The sequence below is a fragment of the Bombina bombina genome, chromosome 7, assembly GCF_027579735.1.
Source record: "Bombina bombina isolate aBomBom1 chromosome 7, aBomBom1.pri, whole genome shotgun sequence".
Classification (NCBI taxonomy): Eukaryota; Metazoa; Chordata; class Amphibia; order Anura; family Bombinatoridae; genus Bombina; species Bombina bombina.
This window is the reverse complement of record NC_069505.1, coordinates 608,532,658-608,552,203: the sequence shown is the minus strand read 5'-3', so window position 1 is coordinate 608,552,203 and position 19,546 is coordinate 608,532,658. Positions and strand designations below refer to the sequence as shown.

The window sequence follows — 19,546 nt, the reverse complement described above, 5'->3', positions numbered from 1 at the left end:
AATTTGTCAAAATGTCACAGCTCAGTGTGGGCCTGACAGTCAGATAGGTTAGTCATGAGCATGACAGGTTAAAGAGACACTAAACCCAAGGATATGTTAGTATTTGTCAAAATGCCACAGCTCAGTGTGGGCCTGACAGTCAGATAGGTTAGTCATGAGCATGACAAGTTAAAAAGACACTAAACCCAAGGACATGTTAGTATTTGTCAAAATGTCACAGCTCAGTGTGGGCCTGACAGACAGATAGGTTAGTCATGACAAGTAAAGAGACACTAAACCCAAGGACATGTTAGTATTTGTCAAAATGTCACAGCTCAGTGTGGGCCTGACAGTCAGATAGGTTAGTCATGACAAGTTAAAGAGACACTAAACCCAAGAACATGTTAGAATTTGTCAAAATGTCACAGCTCAGTGTGGGCCTGACAGTCAGATAGCTTAGTCATGAGCATGACAAGTTAAAAAGACACTAAACCCAAGGACATGTTAGTATTTGTCAAAATGTCACAGATCAGTGTGGTCCTGAAAGTCCGATTGGTTAGTCATGACAAGTTAAAGAGACACTAAACCCAAAGAAATGTTAGTATTTGTCAAAATGTCACAGCTCAGTGTGGGCCTGACAGTCAGATAGGTTAGTCATGACAAGTTAAAGAGACACTAAACCCAAGGACATGTTAGTATTTGTCAAAATGTCACAGCTCAGTGTGGGCCTGAAAGTCAGATAGGTTAGTCATGACAAGTTAAAGAGACACTAAACCCAAGGACATGTTAGTATTTGTCAAAATGTCACAGCTCAGTGTGGGCCTGACAGTCAGATAGGTTAGTCATGAGCATGACAAGTTAAAGAGACACTAAACCCGAGGACATGTTAGCATTTGTCAAAATGTCACAGCTCAGTGTGGGCCTGACAGTCAGATAGCTTAGTCATGAGCATGACAGGTTAAAGAGACACTAAACCCAAGGACATGTAAGTACTATTTGTCAAAATGTCACAGCTCAGTGAGGGCCTGACAGTCAGATAGGTTAGTCATGACAAGTTAAAAAGACACTAAACCCAAGGACATGTAAGTATTTGTCAAAATGTCACAGCTCAGTGTGGGCCTGACAGTCAGATAGGTTAGTCATGACAAGTTAAAGAGACACTAAACCCAAGGACATGTAAGTATTTGTCAAAATGTCACAGCTCAGTGTGGGCCTGACAGTCAGATAGGTTAGTCATGACAAGTTAAAGGGACACTAAACCCAAGGACATGTTAGTATTTGTCAAAATGTCACAGATCAGTGTGGGCCTGAAAGTCAGATAGGTTAGTCATGACAATTTAAAGGGACACTAAACCCAAGGACATGTTAGTATTTGTCAAAATGTCACAGATCAGTGTGGGCCTGACAGTCAGATAGGTTAGTCATGACAAGTTAAAGGGACACTAAACCCAAGGACATGTTAGTATTTGTCTAAATGTCACAGCTCAGTGTGGGCCTGACAGTCAGATAGGTTAGTCATGAAAAGTTAAAGAGACATTAAACCCAAGGACATGTTAGTATTTGTCTAAATGTTACAGCTCAGTGTGGGCCTGACAGTCAGATAGGTTAGTCATGACAAGTTAAAGGGACACTAAATCCAAGGACATGTTAGTATTTGTCAAAATGTTACAGCTCAGTGTGGGCCTGACAGTCAGATAGGTTAGTCATGACAAGTTAAAGAGACACTAAACCCAAGGACATGTTAGTATTTGTCAAAATGTCACAGCTCAGTGTGGGCCTGACAGTCAGATAGGTTAGTCATGACAAGTTAAAGAGACACTAAACCCAAGGACATGTTAGTATTTGTCTAAATGTTACAGCTCAGTGTGGGCCTGACAGTCAGATAGGTTAGTCATGACAAGTTAAAGAGACATTAAACCCAAGGACATGTTAGTATTTGTCAAAATGTCACAGCTCAGTGTGGGCCTGACAGTCAGATAGGTTAGTCATGACAAGTTAAAGAGACACTAAACCCAAGGACATGTTAGTATTTGTCTAAATGTCACAGCTCAGTGTGGGCCTGACAGTCAGATAGGTTAGTCATGACAAGTTAAGGCAACAACTTGTGCGCTAGATTACAAGTGGAGTGCAAAATATCCCTTTTACAAGTGTGATATTTGCATTCCACTTAGTAATACCAGTGCAAGCAAATGTGTGCAGGTATTATAAGCTAGTTACAATGCAAGAGCAACAAGTATATAGTATCATGCTAATAATATGGCAAATGTATTTATAATGACATTGTACATTTCAGACATCTTTCAAAAACTAAATTAATTGCTTTCAAAACATCTCTGTTTCTTAAGCTATACACAAGGAGATTTACCATGGGAACCAAACCGATGTACAGTATGGAGAGCAGTTTGTCTAATTCCTGAGACTTTTCTGACTCTGGTTTCATACCTAAGCATAAAACAGACCCACAAAATATAATAACCACCATGAGATGTGAAGAACAACTGGAAAAAGTCTTCATCCGACCTGCTGTTGATCGAATCTTCAAGATTGTCAATATGATGTGTATATAGGAAGTTAAAATCATAATAAAAGGGAACCAACCCAATAGAATACCATCTGCAGTTACGAAAATCCTGACACTAGTGGTGTCACTGCAAGAGAGTTTCATCATGGTTGGAAAATCACAGAAGAAATGATTGATCTCTTGTACATTGCAGAACGATAATTTGGACATCTGTAGAGAGAACATCAATGAATTTAAGGCACCAGCAAGCCAAGACAAAATTGCTAATAGTGCACAAGTCCATTGGTTCATGATTATAGAATAACGCAGGGGAATGCAAATGGCCACATAGCGGTCATAAGCCATAGCGGTGAGCAGGAAAAATTCTGTATCAATACAAAATCCATATAAAAACATTTGAGTAACACATCCTATAGACGATATTCTGGAGTCACCTGTGATAGTGATGACCAAAAGTTTTGGCAGAAAAGCAGAGACGTATACAATGTCCTGTATAGCTAAATTGCATAGAAAGAAATACATTGGGGTGTGTAACCGGGGCACTGCGCAAACAAGTGTTGTAATGAGCAGGTTTCCTAGCACAGACAGCAAATACATAAGGAAAACTATAATAATAATGAAAATCTGTAGGTCCACATATATAGAAAATGCCATGAGTCGAAATTCTCTGAGTAATATGCTATATGTTGCATTTTCAGCTGGCGAGTTTTCTTATGTAAAGGAGAGAGAAAAATGTAAGAATCTGATTAACTGCAATAAATCCTGTATGCTGAGTAATTAAAAGATTAAATACTTAAATTGACATATTCATACAAACTCAAAAATATTTATTAGACGTGCACAGGCAACATTTCCGTATGGGCCGAATGGTTCGTCTAAAAAATTCAAACTAATTGGGGGTAGATTACAAGTGGAATGTTAGATCATCACATGCCCGCACATGGGCAAATTTACCCATTTGCAGGTGCACAACAATTGATCAGTCATTAAAAGTGGCTGGTTATGGGCGGAGCCAGCAACTGAAGGAGCAAGACGTGTGGTTCTGGAGCTCGTGAATGTTGAGAATCCAGAACACTATTATATGTAAATATAAATATCTCTATCACAAAATTTATCCCTACTGAAGTTCCAGAGTGCAGGACAATCTATCAGCTCCACCTCAATGCAGTGATAAACGACATAAATCGTCGATCAGCAAGAAGGTAGCTATGATCAGGTGGAGTGAGCCGCCATCTTAAGACATATTTCTTCCTCACTGCATATTACAGTGTGCCAGCAGTCCTTCCACAAGTAGAGACTTCAGACACCTTTCACCCTCACTTCCCAAGGCTAACCAAGGATACAAGCTAGTAGCTGTAATTCAAGTAAAGTCCTTTCCAGACGTGTAATATACCTGCTACGACTTCTCCTTTTAGTATGGAGAGGAGCATCAACAGCATGCTACATAACCTAATAACAACGCTAGATAGCCACCACTGGGATTTACTCTGGGAGCTGAGAACTCTTGCTAACTTGACACGGATGTCACCAACAAATAGCAAGCTAGAAGCCTCTGACAACACAGGTCCACCGGATCATACACATTATCTAAGCGGTGAGGTGCAAAGTGTAATACCCGTTACCATGGATGTCCAACTCGAGAAGGGTGACCGTTCGGACGAATCCTCTCTGGAGAGCTCATGGCAATTTTCTACAATGCCTCCGGCAGAGGGTTTACACCCTGAACTAGATCTCTCAAATAACGCTAAACTTCCAACCCGACTCCCTTTTGCCGCTGTGTACTCCGTGAAGACGGCTGTGAGGGTTCAGCTTAAGAGGAGATCCACATGGTATGTCGCAATATCTGCCCCTCTACCTTACGAACTTTCAGCCGTTAAGCAATCACTAACCTGGACTCTTATGATCGCTAGGCTCACACAGCAATTACTCTATTTGAACTCTGCAAGGATAGGTGTGGGCTAGAGTATTGACATTACATGTACCCGAGAGCATAAAGCTTCTTAAGCTACTCTCTAAGTTAAACAGTTTATTTGGTCACAGTTGATTCCCTAGCCTTATATCAGTTTTGGTTATGGACAATTTTGTTTTGGGATATTTTTCTTTTGGGCCTTCTGTTATATTTTCAAGTTAGGGTTCTTTGTTTTTATCTTTCACACCTGACTAACTGTTACTTCTCTGTTTATCGAATGTTTTCCTCTATAGCTGTGATTTAAAGGGTTGTTGATCTTTGAGAAAGCCACTTAGCCTATAGCTATATGTTATCAGCACTGCTTTCCTGTACCCTTAAAACCTTTAGATAATGATAGCACTCATTTAAGCCCATTAACATGCCCTGTAAGGATTCTCTCTGCCTTGTAATTTATGCAGCTGACGCTTAAGACTTATATATCTGCTCATATGTTCTATACAGTCCTCTTGAATATAGACCTCATGGTGACTTATGACTTATATAGGTTTGTGACGCATATCATATACCAGGCTATTGTGATCTTCATATTTGCAGTATTATTCTGGTGTATGTGTACGGCACATAATTCTTTTTTAGATACACTTTCACAGTTTTGAGTCTCAAAGTAATTGATGTGACATATAGACGTGTGCCTATAATTGCGGAGATACGTCCATAATGCTCTCGCATAGACTTATGTAGAGTTAAGTTAGACATGGCACTGTAGAGCTATATTCCTACTCCTAGACGCCGACATAATACTCCTATATAGATAACATAGGATATGAGCGCCTTACTACAGGCTACTATTACTCTGAATTTAGATATTTGAGGAATTCCTTTCTACCTTTCTATATAAGACATACATAATTACTCCAAAATACACTTGAACTTACTTATTTAGGGCTGCAACCTTATCAATGTTGTCCTATCTCTGCTATAGCTGTATCATTTTGTTTTTGGCTCACATCTTTAAAGAAAGGTTCAGGAGGATAACCCCGATCTTACTCAGTACATGAATGTTTACAGTGGTTTTAATTACTCATTCAGTTATGTATTTGTTAAACTTCTATGCATAGTTTTCCGAGCTTATCACGGATCTCATGGTCCTCATATGTTTTCTACGTTTCAGATAAGCTTCAAATATTATTTATATATATTCATATGAGACCAGTATTACCTTTGTGTGATTGCTAATGAATCGCTTATATATTGCTTCTAGGTTAAACATGTCAGTGTTTCCTACAGATGTGTTATTATAGTTGTCTTACTCTCCCTAATAACCAGTGTATATGAGCCAGAATGTGAATAGGTGCCCTAGAATAGTGAGACCTTAATATGTTATTTACCTCACTGTATAGCTTAGTGTATTGTGGTATTACCTCCCACACGCAGCAGCCATTGTAGCAGAAAAAGGCTCATCCTCTAAATGACTCCTACTTCCATACTAACTGTAACGACACTAACCCTAATACTTCCTGAGCTCCTTCACCAAGGGATGACCGATATTTCTCCCTGTGCTGGTCCATAAGGGGTATTGATGTTACCTGTTAAGCAGGTTGGTATGATTGTTCTCCCTGAATACACCCATAGCGATTCTGCACCTCTCCTCTCAAACCAGTTGGCCCCAGATACGTGGGGCCCCATTTGGTATAACGTTTATTTGCTGTTTCTATACCCAAGATTAGTTATATGCTATTGGCCAATAGCTGCTTTTGATAGTAACATAGCTCAGTCCTGCACGTAGTATAAGAGCATCATGAATCTTCTCTAATTTTTATATCTGTATTCTGGCCCAGAATCTAACATAACCATTGCACAAATGGAGGCCGACTTCATTAGTAGTTTACTTGACAGCTCAGAAATTCCATTGTATTTATCAATTTGATATTCTAAACTGGCTCCGCCCTCCATCCCTCCCCCCCCCCTATTATATTTTGAGCGGCTCTTGCCCGCTGCATCCCCCCCCCCATAAAACTTTAAGGCTAACTTCCCCCCCGGCACTAATTTTATCGGTATAGATTCTCTAATTTTCTTTTTATATGGCACAAAGGGGACCATTTAATTTATGCTATACTTCTGACAGCCTATTATAAAACTTGAGAAAAGTTTGATCTGCCTTGCAACAATTTAGAATCATTTGTTTAGAGACCATTGATTTTGTACTGGTTATCACATCTGTTAACCCTATATCGCCGAAGATGTTGCATGTGTTTGATGTTTCTGTTATCTGTGAAATTTCTCAAATAAAAAAAAAAAAGTGGCTGGTTATTGCTACCACAAGCTTGAGGTAGCAAATAGTGCTTAGAAAATTAACCAGAGATCATATCTCTTGTAATTTTATAAATGTGCCCCAAATTGCCCCACAATACAGTCTAGTGTATTTTATTAAAACATAATAATATGGCAGTATTTTGGGGCTAAAGTTTGTGGGAGTGGGGTATAGAAAAATACGGTACTGAAAAGTGCTGTTACATTGCGGTCTATGGGAACTGTGTGTTCCCTGTAAATATACCGTATATGTGTATGCTTATATATATATATATATATATATATATATATATATATATATATATATATATATATATATATATATATATATATATATATGTGTGTTAATATGTATATATACACATATTAACACATAAATAGATATGTATATATTTATATAAATATATATTTAAATTTCTTCCATTGCTGCGCTACCCCCTTCATTGCGCTGAGGCTCACATAGGAGTCTATGGAAGTGCGCTCTCGTGAGCACAATGCTTCCAATCAATGTGAATGTGAGGTCTCGTTCACATTGCTGTGAACTTGTAATACCAGCACACATTACCATGCACTGGTATTACACAGTGGAGAGAAAAAATATCGCTCTCAAGAAAGCAATTTTTAGAGCTCCACTTGTAATCTGACCCTTTGGTGTTCGGTTTCCATCTCATTTAAAACTAAAAAAATACTGACCATTGCCTTAGTTAATGTAGATGTTCCACTGTTACAGGTGAAAAAGTTCACTTAGAGCGACTAAAATACCGGAAAGCTAACACCCTCCTCTTCTTCACAGAGCCCCAGCCACAGTAACAGTAACAGTAGTCTCAGGGCCTGCACTAAAGGAACTTCTTCTATAGCGCAGACCCTGAGAGCCACAATACTTAGCCTTCTGTGTGGCTGGGGCTCTGTGAAGAAGCGGAGTGGTTTACTGTGGCTCTCTTGTGCGCTTGGGTAAGTATTTATTTTTTTACTATTTAGAGGAAACAAATAAATACTGACGAATTTGGCATTTTTCCTTCATTTTCTTTAAATTTCGAGCTGCATTCAATTCTGATATATGTATCATTAAAACAAGACGAATATCCAAGTTTAGTTAACGAATGTGCATTTAAAACAAAATGAATGTGCACATCTAATATTTATCAACCATATGAAATAACAAACATTTAATAATTTTTTTCATTTTTATTGCTAAAATGTAGAAACTGTTTACCTAAAAATGTAATCTAATATGCACAGTTTACTTGCAGGGGCCGATTTATCAACTACCGAAAGCTTCTAATTCCGCTCAAGCTTTTAGGCTTGCCGGAATGAGGAATTAAGAAGTAGCGGTCAGCAATCCGCCTGATTGTATACGATTGATTGACACCCCCTGCTAGCGACCATTTGGCCACAAATGTGCAAGTGGCGGTATTGCACAAGCAATTCACACAAAATACTTGTGCAATGATAAATGCCGACTGGTGGCCCCAATGTCTCTAATAAAAATTATTTTGCGGCCAAGAGCCAAGAGTCTATCACAATCCGTTAGATCAGCGGTGGGTAATTATTTTTTCCAAGAGGCAACATGAGAAACATAGACAGTAGTGGATGCCGAACCAATAGGCAGAACTTAAGTCTGTTCAATATTAATTTTATCCCTTTTTAAAAAGCTGTAAATAATATGGTTTTGATTAGCTGAATACATGTTACTATATCTATAGGGTTATGAAAATGTGGAATAGTTCAATTATCTGTCTTGGGCTTGAACAAGTGCACTGAAGTCTGGTTTAATATCTGAGGTGAATTTGTGAACGACAGCTGACAGGTGAGAAAGGATCTGTATCTGGATTGGTTGAACTTCATCACTGAAAATGTTTGTTCACATACACCTAAATTACAAGTTTTGCGTCAAGGTGAGGTACGGCTATACCGCTGAAAAATTAGCCATTGCGCATTGAATGGCAGTTATCGCATATTAAAGTTGGGGCGGTATTGCTATACCACAAGCATTTTAGCCTGTAACGCAACTCTTCATTCCGCACTCAAAAAGTGACTAGCTAAAATGCTTATGGTCTATACCGCCCTGATCTATTCTGCAATCTGAGACCAGTAGTTATGGATTTTGCAAAACAAAATTGTTTCACAAAACTCATAACTAAAATGATACAAAGTAAACTAACACCCATAAACTACCTATTAACCCCTAAACCGCCAGCCCCCACATCGTCAAAACTAAGTAAATCAAGTAACCCCTAAACCCCCAGCCCCCCACATCGCTATTTATAAACTAAACATATTAACCCCTAAACCACTACCCCCCACATTGCTACTACTAAACTAAACCTATTAACCCCTAAACCACTGGCCCCCCACTTCTCAAATACTAAACTAAACCTATTAACCCCTAAATTTAACACTCCCCTAATTTTAAATTAAATTTATGATATAACTGTCTTTAAATAAATAAAAACTTACCTGTGAAATAAAAAAAAACTAAGTTTGAACTAAAAAGTAACCTAACATTAATATTTTAAAACAATACAACTAACAAAAATTATAAAAAAAATTACAAATTCAAAAAATCCTAACACTACGAAAAAAATAAAAAAATTACATTACAAAAAAACACTCTAAAATGATGAAAAATAAAAAAGTCACCCCAAAATAAAAACACCCCCTACTAAAATCCTATTGGCTGATTTATACAGCCAATAGGATTTCAGTAGCTCCCACCCTATTGGCTGATTTGAAAATGTCAGCAACTAGGAATGCAAGGTACCCCATTTTTAAATGGGTACCTTGCATTCAATCTTCAGTGTACAGCAGTGATCGTATGAAGAGGCTCCTCCACAATGGATGTCCGGCCCGCTGGCGAAGATGCTCCATGCCTCCACAGCTCCGCGCCTCTACAGCTCAGCGCCACTGGGATGAAGATAGAAGATGCCCCCGAGATGGATAAAGATGTTGCCGTCTGGGTGAAGACTTCTCACCACCTGGATGAAGATGGATGTCCGGACTTCAGGAACTGTGAGGAGATTTTCTGGGGTTAGTATAGTTTTTTTTTTTGGGGTGTTTTGTTTTCAAGTGCAATATCCATACAAATGCCTCTTTAGGGGCAATGGGTAGTTTAGGGTTTTCTTAGACTTAATTTTTTTTTTATTTTGGGTGGTTGGTTGGGTGGGGGGTTTTACTTTTAGAGGGGACTTTGTAATTTTTTAGCAGGGCAATGCTCTACAAAAGGCTTTTTTAAGGTCTATTGGTAGTTTATTGTTAGGTTAGTAGATGCTTTTATTTTGGGGGACATTTTCATTTTTATAGGGGTGTTAGATTACGTTTAATTGTTATTATTTAAGATAATTTAATTTATTCTTTTTTGAAATTTTAGAGTTTTTAATTTTCTGTAATGTAATTTAACACTCTTTGATAAACTCTTTGATAAACTGCCCATCAGAAAATGGCTTGCTGTTTTTTTGTGACTTTGTGGGGTATCACATAACTGGTCTTGACTGCTCCATCCCTGGATGTGTGAAGCTTGGTAAAAAGTCCTTGTTGGTTTTGCAGCTTAGTTAGCAAAGCATCAGATGCCTGTGCCCTCTCTACATCAGTCACTTTCTTGTTTTTTTCTGTGTGTTTAGTCATGTAGTGGCAACTCAAATTGTATTCCTTAAACACAACGATCTGTACTCCATAAACTAAGCACATGGCTTTACCTTTGACTTCAGTAAAACAATACTTAAAAGTCCATGTATTGTTAAAAACTGTACATTCTGTATAAATCTTTCTTTTTTAACTTGTACTAACATTTCTGAGGGCTAACCGATAACTCAGAATGTCTTGTAGACACCTGCAAATTGTGTTGGGAGGAAGTGACATGTAAAAAGTATTTAAAAACTATGATTTTTGCGCCCCTGAGGCTTTGGCGCCCTAGGGCAGCCTTATGGAAGTGCCGGCCATGCTTATGCCTTGGCCGGACTGGGGCAGACAAAGGGCCGGATGTTGCCTGTGGGCCACAAAATGCCCAGGTGTGCTTTAGATAGACATATCTAATGGTTTTCTATAGGAAATCACCATTAATGTCTATACAGATTTTTGTACATACATAATTTAATACAATTATTTTTAGGATTGTGCTCAACCCCTTAATCAGAAAGGTATTGTGATCACTTAGAAAACATTTTTAACTTTTCCAGTAGCTATTTTTATAAACAGTGGACAAAATTATGTTGAAAAATACATTTTATTAACACATTTCAGATGTGTTTGTGTGTGGAATTGTGGGTGTATATGTATATATATGTGTATACAGTTTATAGGGCCTAGTTATCAAGCCGTCAACCTCAAATACGCTGGAATTCCGCATCGTATTTGTGGCGAGGCTGATACGCCTTAGTTATCAAAGGCTCGAGACCGGCAAAAGTAGAATTTTGTGACGTAAGCATCGATCCGCCGGACTCAGTCCGACACAGATCGATTCTTACGTCACTCCAGATGTTCCGCACACAAGTGCGGCACATTCTCACTACTTTTGCTAGTTATCAAAAAACTAGCAGGTACGCTCGGCACTTTTACGGCCCAGCGTACCTGGTTTTCAATCCGCCACCCCTGGAGGCGGCGGATCCCATAGGAATCAATGGGAGTCTGACCATAGCGAAAGTACAAGTTCGCTGCTGACAGACATTCCATTGATTTCTATGGGAGCTGTCTACACCTAACACCCTAACATGTACCCCGAGTCTAAACACCACTAATCTGTCCCCCCTACACCGCCGCAACTAAATAAAGTTATTACCCCCTAAACCGCCGCTCCCAGAGCCCACCGCAAGCTACTCTATACATATTAACCCCTAAACCGCCGCTCCTGGAGCCCACCGCAACTATAATAAATGTATTAACCCCTAAACTGCCGCTCCCTGAACCCGCCGCAACCTATATTAAATGTATTAACCCCTATCCTGCCCCCCCTACACCGTCGCCACCTATAATAAATGTATTAACCCCTAATCTGCCCCCCCTACACCGTTGCCACCTATAATAAATTTATTAACCCCTATCCTGCCCCCCAATTACGCCGCCGCTACTGTAATAAAATTATTAACCCCTAAACCTAAGTCTAACCCTAACCCTAACGCCCCCCTAACTTAAATATTAATTAAATAAATCTAAATAAATTAACTCTTATTAACTAAATGAATCCTATTTAAAACTAAATACTTACCTTTAAAATAAACCCTAATATAGCTACAATATAAATAATAATTATATTCTAGCTATCTTAGGATTTATATTTATTTTACAGGTACCTTTCAATTTATTTTAACTAGGTACAATAGCTATTAAATAGTTCTTAACTATTTAATAGCTTACCTAGCTAAAATAAAGAGAAATTTACCTGTAAAATAAATCCTAACCTAAGTTACAATTACACCTAACACTACACTATACTTTAATAAATTATTCCTATTTAAAAATAAATACTTACCTGTAAAATAAACCCGAAGATAGCTACAATATAATTAATAATTATATTATAGCTATCTTAGGATTTATATTTATTTTACAGGTAACTTTGTATTTATTTTAGCTAGTTAGAATAGTTATTAAATAGTTATTAACTATTTAATAACTACCTAGCTAAAAGAAATACAAAATTACCTGTAAAATAAATCCTAACTTAAGTTACAATTAAACCTAATACTACACTATCATTAAATTAATTAAATAAACTACCTACAAATAACTACAATTAAATGCAATTACATAAACTAACTAAAGTACAAAAAATAAAAAAAGCTAAGTTACAAAAAATAAAAAAATAAGTTACAAACATGTTAAAAATATTACAACAATTTTAAGCTACTTACACCTAATCTAAGCCCCCTAATAAAATAACAAACCCCCCAAAATAAAAAAATGCCCTACCCTATTCTAAATTAAATAAATTTCAAAGCTCTTTTACCTTACCAGCCCTTAAAAGGGCCATTTGTGGGGGCATGCCCCAAAGAAAACAGCTCTTTTGCCTGTAAAAGAAAAATACAACCCCCCCCCAACATTAAAACCCACCACCCACATACCCCTAATCTAACCCAAACCCCCCTTACAAAAACCTAACACTAATCCCCTGAAGATCATCCTACCTTTAGTTGTCTTCACTCAGCCGAGCCACCGATGGAACTGAAGAGGACATCCGGAGCGGAAGAAGTTAATCCTCCAAGCGGCGCTGAAGAAATCTTCCATCCGATGAAGTCATCATCCAGGCGGCGCTGAAGAAAAGTCTTCGATCCGGCCGATGTCATCTTCAAAGAGGCGCTGAAGAGGTCTTCTATCCGGACGAAGTCATCTTCCAAGCCGGGTCTTGAATCTTCCTTCTGCCGACGCAGAACCACCTTCTTCACCGACGGACTACGACGAATGACGGCTCCTTTAAGGGACGTCATCCAAGATGGCGTCCCCTCAATTCCGATTGGCTGATAGGATTCTATCAGCCAATCGGAATTAAGGTAGAAAAAATCCTGGAATCAGCCAATCAGATTGAGCTCGCATTCTATTGGCTGTTCCGATCAGCCAATAGAATGCGAGCTCAATCTGATTGGCTGATTGGATCAGCCAATCGGATTGAACTTGAATCTGATTGGCTGATTCCATCAGCCAATCAGAATTTTCCTACCTTAATTCCGATTGGCTGATAGAATCCTATCAGCCAATCGAAATTGAGGGGACGCCATCTTGGATGACGTCCCTTAAAGGAGCCGTCATTCGTCGTAGTCCGTCGGTGAAGAAGGTGGTTCCGCGTCGGCGGAAGGAAGATTCAAGACCCGGCTTGGAAGATGACTTTGGGGGAGGTTGTTATTTTATTAGGGGGCTTAGATTAGGTGTAAGTAGCTTAAAATTGTTGTAATATTTTTAACATGTTTGTAACTTATTTTTTTATTTTTTGTAACTTAGATTTTTTTATTTTTTGTACTTTAGTTAGTTTATGTAATTGTATTTAATTGTAGTTATTTGTAGGTAGTTTATTTAATTAATTTAATGATAGTGTAGTATTAGGTTTAATTGTAACTTAAGTTAGGATTTATTTTACAGGTAATTTTGTATTTCTTTTAGCTAGGTAGTTATTAAATAGTTAATAACTATTTAATAACTATTCTAACTAGCTAAAATAAATACAAAGTTACCTGTAAAATAAATATAAATCCTAAGATAGCTACAATATAATTATTAATTATATTGTAGCTATCTTCGGGTTTATTTTACAGGTAAGTATTTATTTTTAAATAGAAATAATTTATTAAAGTATAGTGTAGTGCTAGGTGTAATTGTAACTTAGGTTAGGATTTATTTAACAGGTACATTTCTCTTTATTTTAGCTAGGTAAGCTATTAAATAGTTAATAACTATTTAATAGCTATTGTACCTGGTTAAAATAAATTGAAAGGTACCTGTAAAATAAAAATAAATCCTAAGATAGCTAGAATATAATTATTATTTATATTGTAGCTATATTAGGGTTTATTTTAAAGGTAAGTATTTAGTTTTAAATAGGATTCATTTAGTTAATAAGAGTTAATTTATTTAGATTTATTTAATTAATATTTAAGTTAGGGGGGCGTTAGGGTTAGGGTTAGACTTAGGTTTAGGGGTTAATAATTTTATTATAGTGGCGGCGGTGTAGTGGGGGGCAGATTAGGGGTTAATACATTTATTATAGGTGGCGACGGTGTAGGGGGGGCAGGATAGGGGTTAATAGGTTTAATATAGGTTGCGGCAGGTTCAGGGAGCGGCGGTTTAGGGGTTAAACTATTTATTTAGTTGCGGAGAGGTGCGGGATCAGCAGGATAGGGGTTAATAATTTTATAATAGAGGGCAACGGTGTAGGGGGGGGCAGGATAGGGGTTACTAGGTATACTGTAGGTAGCAGCGGTGTCCGGGAGTGGCGGTTTAGGGGTTAATACATTTATAAGAGTTGCGGCAGGGTCTAGGAGCGGCGGTTTAGGGGTTAATACATTTATAAGAGTTGCGGCAGGGTCTAGGAGCGGCGGTTTAGGGGGTTAGTAACTTTATTGAGTTGCGGGGAGGCTCCGGGGGCGCCGGTATAGGGGGTAGAACAGTGTAGTTTAGTGTGAGTGCTTAGTGACAGGCTAGAAATAAAGCTGGGAAAAAGCCGAAGGGCAGCGAGATCGGATGAGTGATAACTGTCACAGTCCGCTGCTCATCGCCCCGCGGCTTTTTGACAGCTTTATTTGATAACTTAGGCGTATTTTGTGAGGCGAGCTTAGGCGGGCGTATTGGGCCGGCGAAGCCAGAAAAGTAGACGGCTTGATAACTACCCCCCTTTGTATTTATAAGTGTACATATGTATTTGCACACATACATACATGCATATATCTACATGTATACACATATATACACTTTTGAACCCTTTCCAGTCAAACACCTTGACATATACAAAATCCATTTTAAGCAAAGTGAATGTGTTTTATTGTATCGCAGATGCTAAAATATACCATTGATCTTCACTTCACTCTCTCTATCTCTCTCTCTCTCTCTCTCTCTCTCTCTCTCTCTCTCTCTCTCTCTCACTGAGTGGTGCCCAGTGGCATTGGTGACAATTACAATTGAAGGACTATTGCTGCCTTGTATCCTTGTTAGCTGGAATTTAAGAGCAACATTAAATGGAGCAGTTTAAATGCAGTACTTTATAGTGGTGAGGATTATACATGTGCGTGCATTCTCATACTTTTTAATCTATTATGTGGCAATAAAGCAGTACACACTATGTTAGTTTCCTCTTGTCTTTGCATTTGAGGAATTACCGCACTTTGCATCTACTTGGCGTACTCCAAAATAATTCTGCATTGAAGATACATAGATTGCTGGATCGAAATACCTCTGTGGCAATTGAATCCTCTCCTTCACACTGCGATCCACTTACCTCATAAGATTAATGGTATTTCTTGTGAGTACATTGTGGATACTTTGGGGCCATTTATCAAGCTCCAAACGGAGCTGTGGGCCCGTGTTTCTGGCGAGTCTTCAGACTCACAGCAGTTATGAAGCAGCGGTCTAAAGACTGCTGCTCCATAACCCTGTCCATGATTTGTGAAAGATAAGACTCTAGTGCTCCAAGCTAATACCCCAATAGGAAAGAGTCAAAATACAATAGGCAATTTGTAATATTAAAATGTATTAAACTATTTGACAATGAAAAATGTATTCAACTATGTGACAATGATAGAATATGTATCTTTAAAACCTTATTAGGAGTCGGTTGGCCAACCTTATAACATTTATGTCATAACGGACAATAATAAAAAACAGTCATAAAATCAATTCAGTTGTTTAACTGCATAAAACTCTGAACTACAGCTTGATTATGAAAACAGAGCTGCTGGCGTTTTAGTACACAAATAATTCAGTGACTTGTAGTATCAATTGATTCTAGTATTATTGTAGTTACTGTGATTCCAACGGTTTATTCGATGTATGTTTGATACAATTGTTGCGGTTTATGCAATATAAACAATTCCTTGCTAAAAATTACTTGATAGAGATGCAAAGAGGAAAACATTATTGTCCGTTATGACATAAATTTTATAAGGTTGGCCAACCGACTCCTAATAAGGTTTTAAAGATACATATTCTATCATTGTCACATAGTTGAATACATTTTTCATTGTCAAATAGTTGAATACATTTTAATATTACAAATTGCCTATTGTATTTTGACTCTTTCCTATTGGGGTATTAGCTTGGAGCGCTAGAGAGTCTTATCTTTCACAAATCATAGCCAATCACCAGAAGCTTAGAGGAAGCCTCATTAGACTTAATAGCATACCTCTTACAGCGCATAGTCTATGCATCTCCAACAAAAGATCCATAACCCTGTCCTCTGATGAAGCGGACAGGAATCACCGGAAATCAACCCGATCGAGTACGATCAGGTTGATTGACACCTCCCTGCTGGCGGCCGATTGGCCGTGAGTCAGCAGGGGGCAACGTTGCACCAGCAGCTCTTGTGAGCTGCCAGTGCAATGCTGAATACGGAGAGCGTATTGCTCACCACATTCAGCGAGGTCAGTGCAGGATCAGGTCCGCAAGACCTTTCATAAATAGGCCCCACAGTTTGCAGCCTGACATCTACTAGCAACAAACATTTTTATTTTGTATTGCTCTCCGCATTCAGCGAGGTCAGTGCAGGATCAGGTCCGCAAGACCTTTCATAAATAGGCCCCACAGTTTGCAGACTGACATCTACTAGTAACAAAAAAATGTATTTTGTATTGCTCTCCGCATTCAGTGAGGTCCGCAAGACCTTTCATAAATAGGCCCCACAGTTTGCAGCCTGACATCTACTAGTAACAAAAAAATGTATTTTGTATTGCTCTCTGCATTCAGCGAGGTCTTGCGGACCTTTCATAAATAGGCCCCACAGTTTGCAGCCAGACATCTACTAGCAACAAAAAAAATTATTTTGTAAACAGTGTTTTACATATGTTTGCCAAATATTGTTTTTAATATCACTACTCATGAAGGAACATTATTCACATATATAACTAGATTGTTTTTTGTAAGTTATAATTTATCTTTCTACTTGTAGTATAGGTTACAATCTGTTGTTCCCTTGTATTTCTATATATATATATATATATATATATATATATATATATATATGTATATATAAATATATATATACATCCCTCTATGCTAAGCAGACGGACTGCAATTCCATGTTGAATGCCAGGAGTTTCACCCCAGGCATCAAAAAACGGGGATAATCACTTTGCAACTCACAAGGTTCAAGAGAAACAACATTGAAGTGCCCATTATGATGACACAGATGGCTGAGATGGAGATGAAATTGACTAAATAAGGCTGTGATATTAAGGATGTTGTGGCTACCAGGGAGAGGTCGTTGAACCCCACTGTTGAAACAAAGGATAAGGAGAACGCTGACATCGATGCCAAAATTAACCAGCTGAATTTTGTGACTACTTATGTACCGACGTGTGAAACTTTGGCTAAATCTGTATGGCAACATTGGCCGGTGGTTGAAACAGATACAACATTACCGTTCCAATTGATGAGAGCCCCTAGAATGGTTTACCGCAGAGCTAACAACTTACGTGATCTACTAGTCAAAACAGATCCCGTGAAGTGTTATCACAAGGAGTCCTGGATCAAGTCAGCCAAGAAAGGCTGTTTTCCATGCGGCAACTGCATAACCTGCAATAGTATGCAAAGGGGATCATCATTTCAGCACCCACATAGCAACATACGCTATACAATCCGTCACAGGTTGACTTGCATCAGCACCTATGTGGTGTATATATTGATTAGCCTGTGTTCGTTGGTTTACATTTGTCAAACTATCGGGACAGAATGGCTAACCATTGGTGTGCTATTCGAGAGGCGTTGTCAAAAGGAGAATCCGATTAACCATTGGCACGTCACTTTGCCAACTATAAGCACAGTGTCTCTAGCTTGCGATCCATGCTAATCGATCATATACCCCCACTGGCTAGGGGTGGCAATAGGGCTAATAGGCTCTTGCAACTGGAGACCAAGTGGATCTACATGATGGACATCTCCTGGTCCCTAGGGGTCTTAACACCTCTCTGGACTTCAGTCTCATTTTATTGACCTATGCCAAGGAATCTCATTAAAGTTCTACATGGATGTGGGTTCTAAATGAGCACTCACTGATGTTCACGTTTCTACTCATACCCCCAGGAGGCGATGTGGACATGTATTGATGTGGGGTCTTACTGACCGGACAATATGATCCTGTCTACTGAGTATTAATGTGCTTATTGTGTGAAACGTGTGTATTCTCTGTTAATTTATTGTATATATTTTTCTATATCTGCAGCATTCTGACTAATATAAGAATCATACCCGCTCGCTGAGGGTAGATTGCATTAACCCCTGTGGGAGCACTATGGCCATGATATAGGTTATTGCCCTCAAAATTGACTGTTTAGTCAGTGGCACTACTTTGTGCATTTATATGAGGCCATGTTCCCCCTTAGGAGTTAAGGTACAGATACTTCCCAAAGATAGATTTGTAGATGTGCTATATTTTCATTTAGCCATCATGTACGGCATCTTGATTGCTATTCTGTATCCGTTCTCTCACCATAACATAGTTGTTTACGGAGGTAGTTATGGTAACGCTCACATGGGGCTATGGCATGTCATGCGACGGCGGTCATTGATGATGTCATAAACATTTTTATGAGACATTTAACAATGTGCCAATGTGCACTGAAATGTTATGTCTATTTTAAAGTTTGCTTAAATAAATGCTATGTTGTAATTTAACAAGACCAAAGAGTGCCTTTTTCTTGGATTTGGATATATATATATATATATATATATATATACTATATATAATATATAATTAGACATGTACAGTCGGTTTCATCATGAATGCAAATTTGTGAAGAAACACGGATATTGATTTTCTTTTACAAAACAAATATCCGAACGAATGCACCAACTTGAATAACTTTTTTGTATATTCAGTCCGAAAGATTTAGCCGAACAAAATATTTCACCTGTGAACATTTCTACTATGTATTTATCTAATCTATATTGTCCTAGTGCACCACTAGCACGTTGGTGTGAGCACAAATAGGGCCCAGAGTCACAGTTTCAAATAAAACAAAACATATATGTATATTTATATCTATCTCTCTCTCTCTCTTTCTTTCTTCTCTCTCTCTCTCTCTCTCTTCTCTCTCTCCTCTCTCTCTCTCTCTCTCTCTCTCTCTCTCTCTCTCTCTCCTCTCTCTCTCTCTCTCTCTCTCTCTCTCTCTCTCTCTCCTCTCTCTCTCTCTCTCCTCTCT

General features: G+C 38.3%; 1 protein-coding gene across 1 annotated transcript in view; it reads left to right on the top strand.

The window, feature by feature from the left end:
• LOC128636684 (uncharacterized) overlaps window positions 1-3,555 on the top strand; it is a 41,936-nt gene extending 38,381 nt beyond the window's left edge. Inside the window, exon 3 of the mRNA XM_053689671.1 lies at window positions 3,465-3,555. Coding sequence (XP_053545646.1) covers window positions 3,465-3,555 — 91 coding nt within the window. The remainder of the gene's footprint in view (window positions 1-3,464) is intronic.
• Window positions 3,556-19,546: the final 15,991 nt, after the last annotated feature.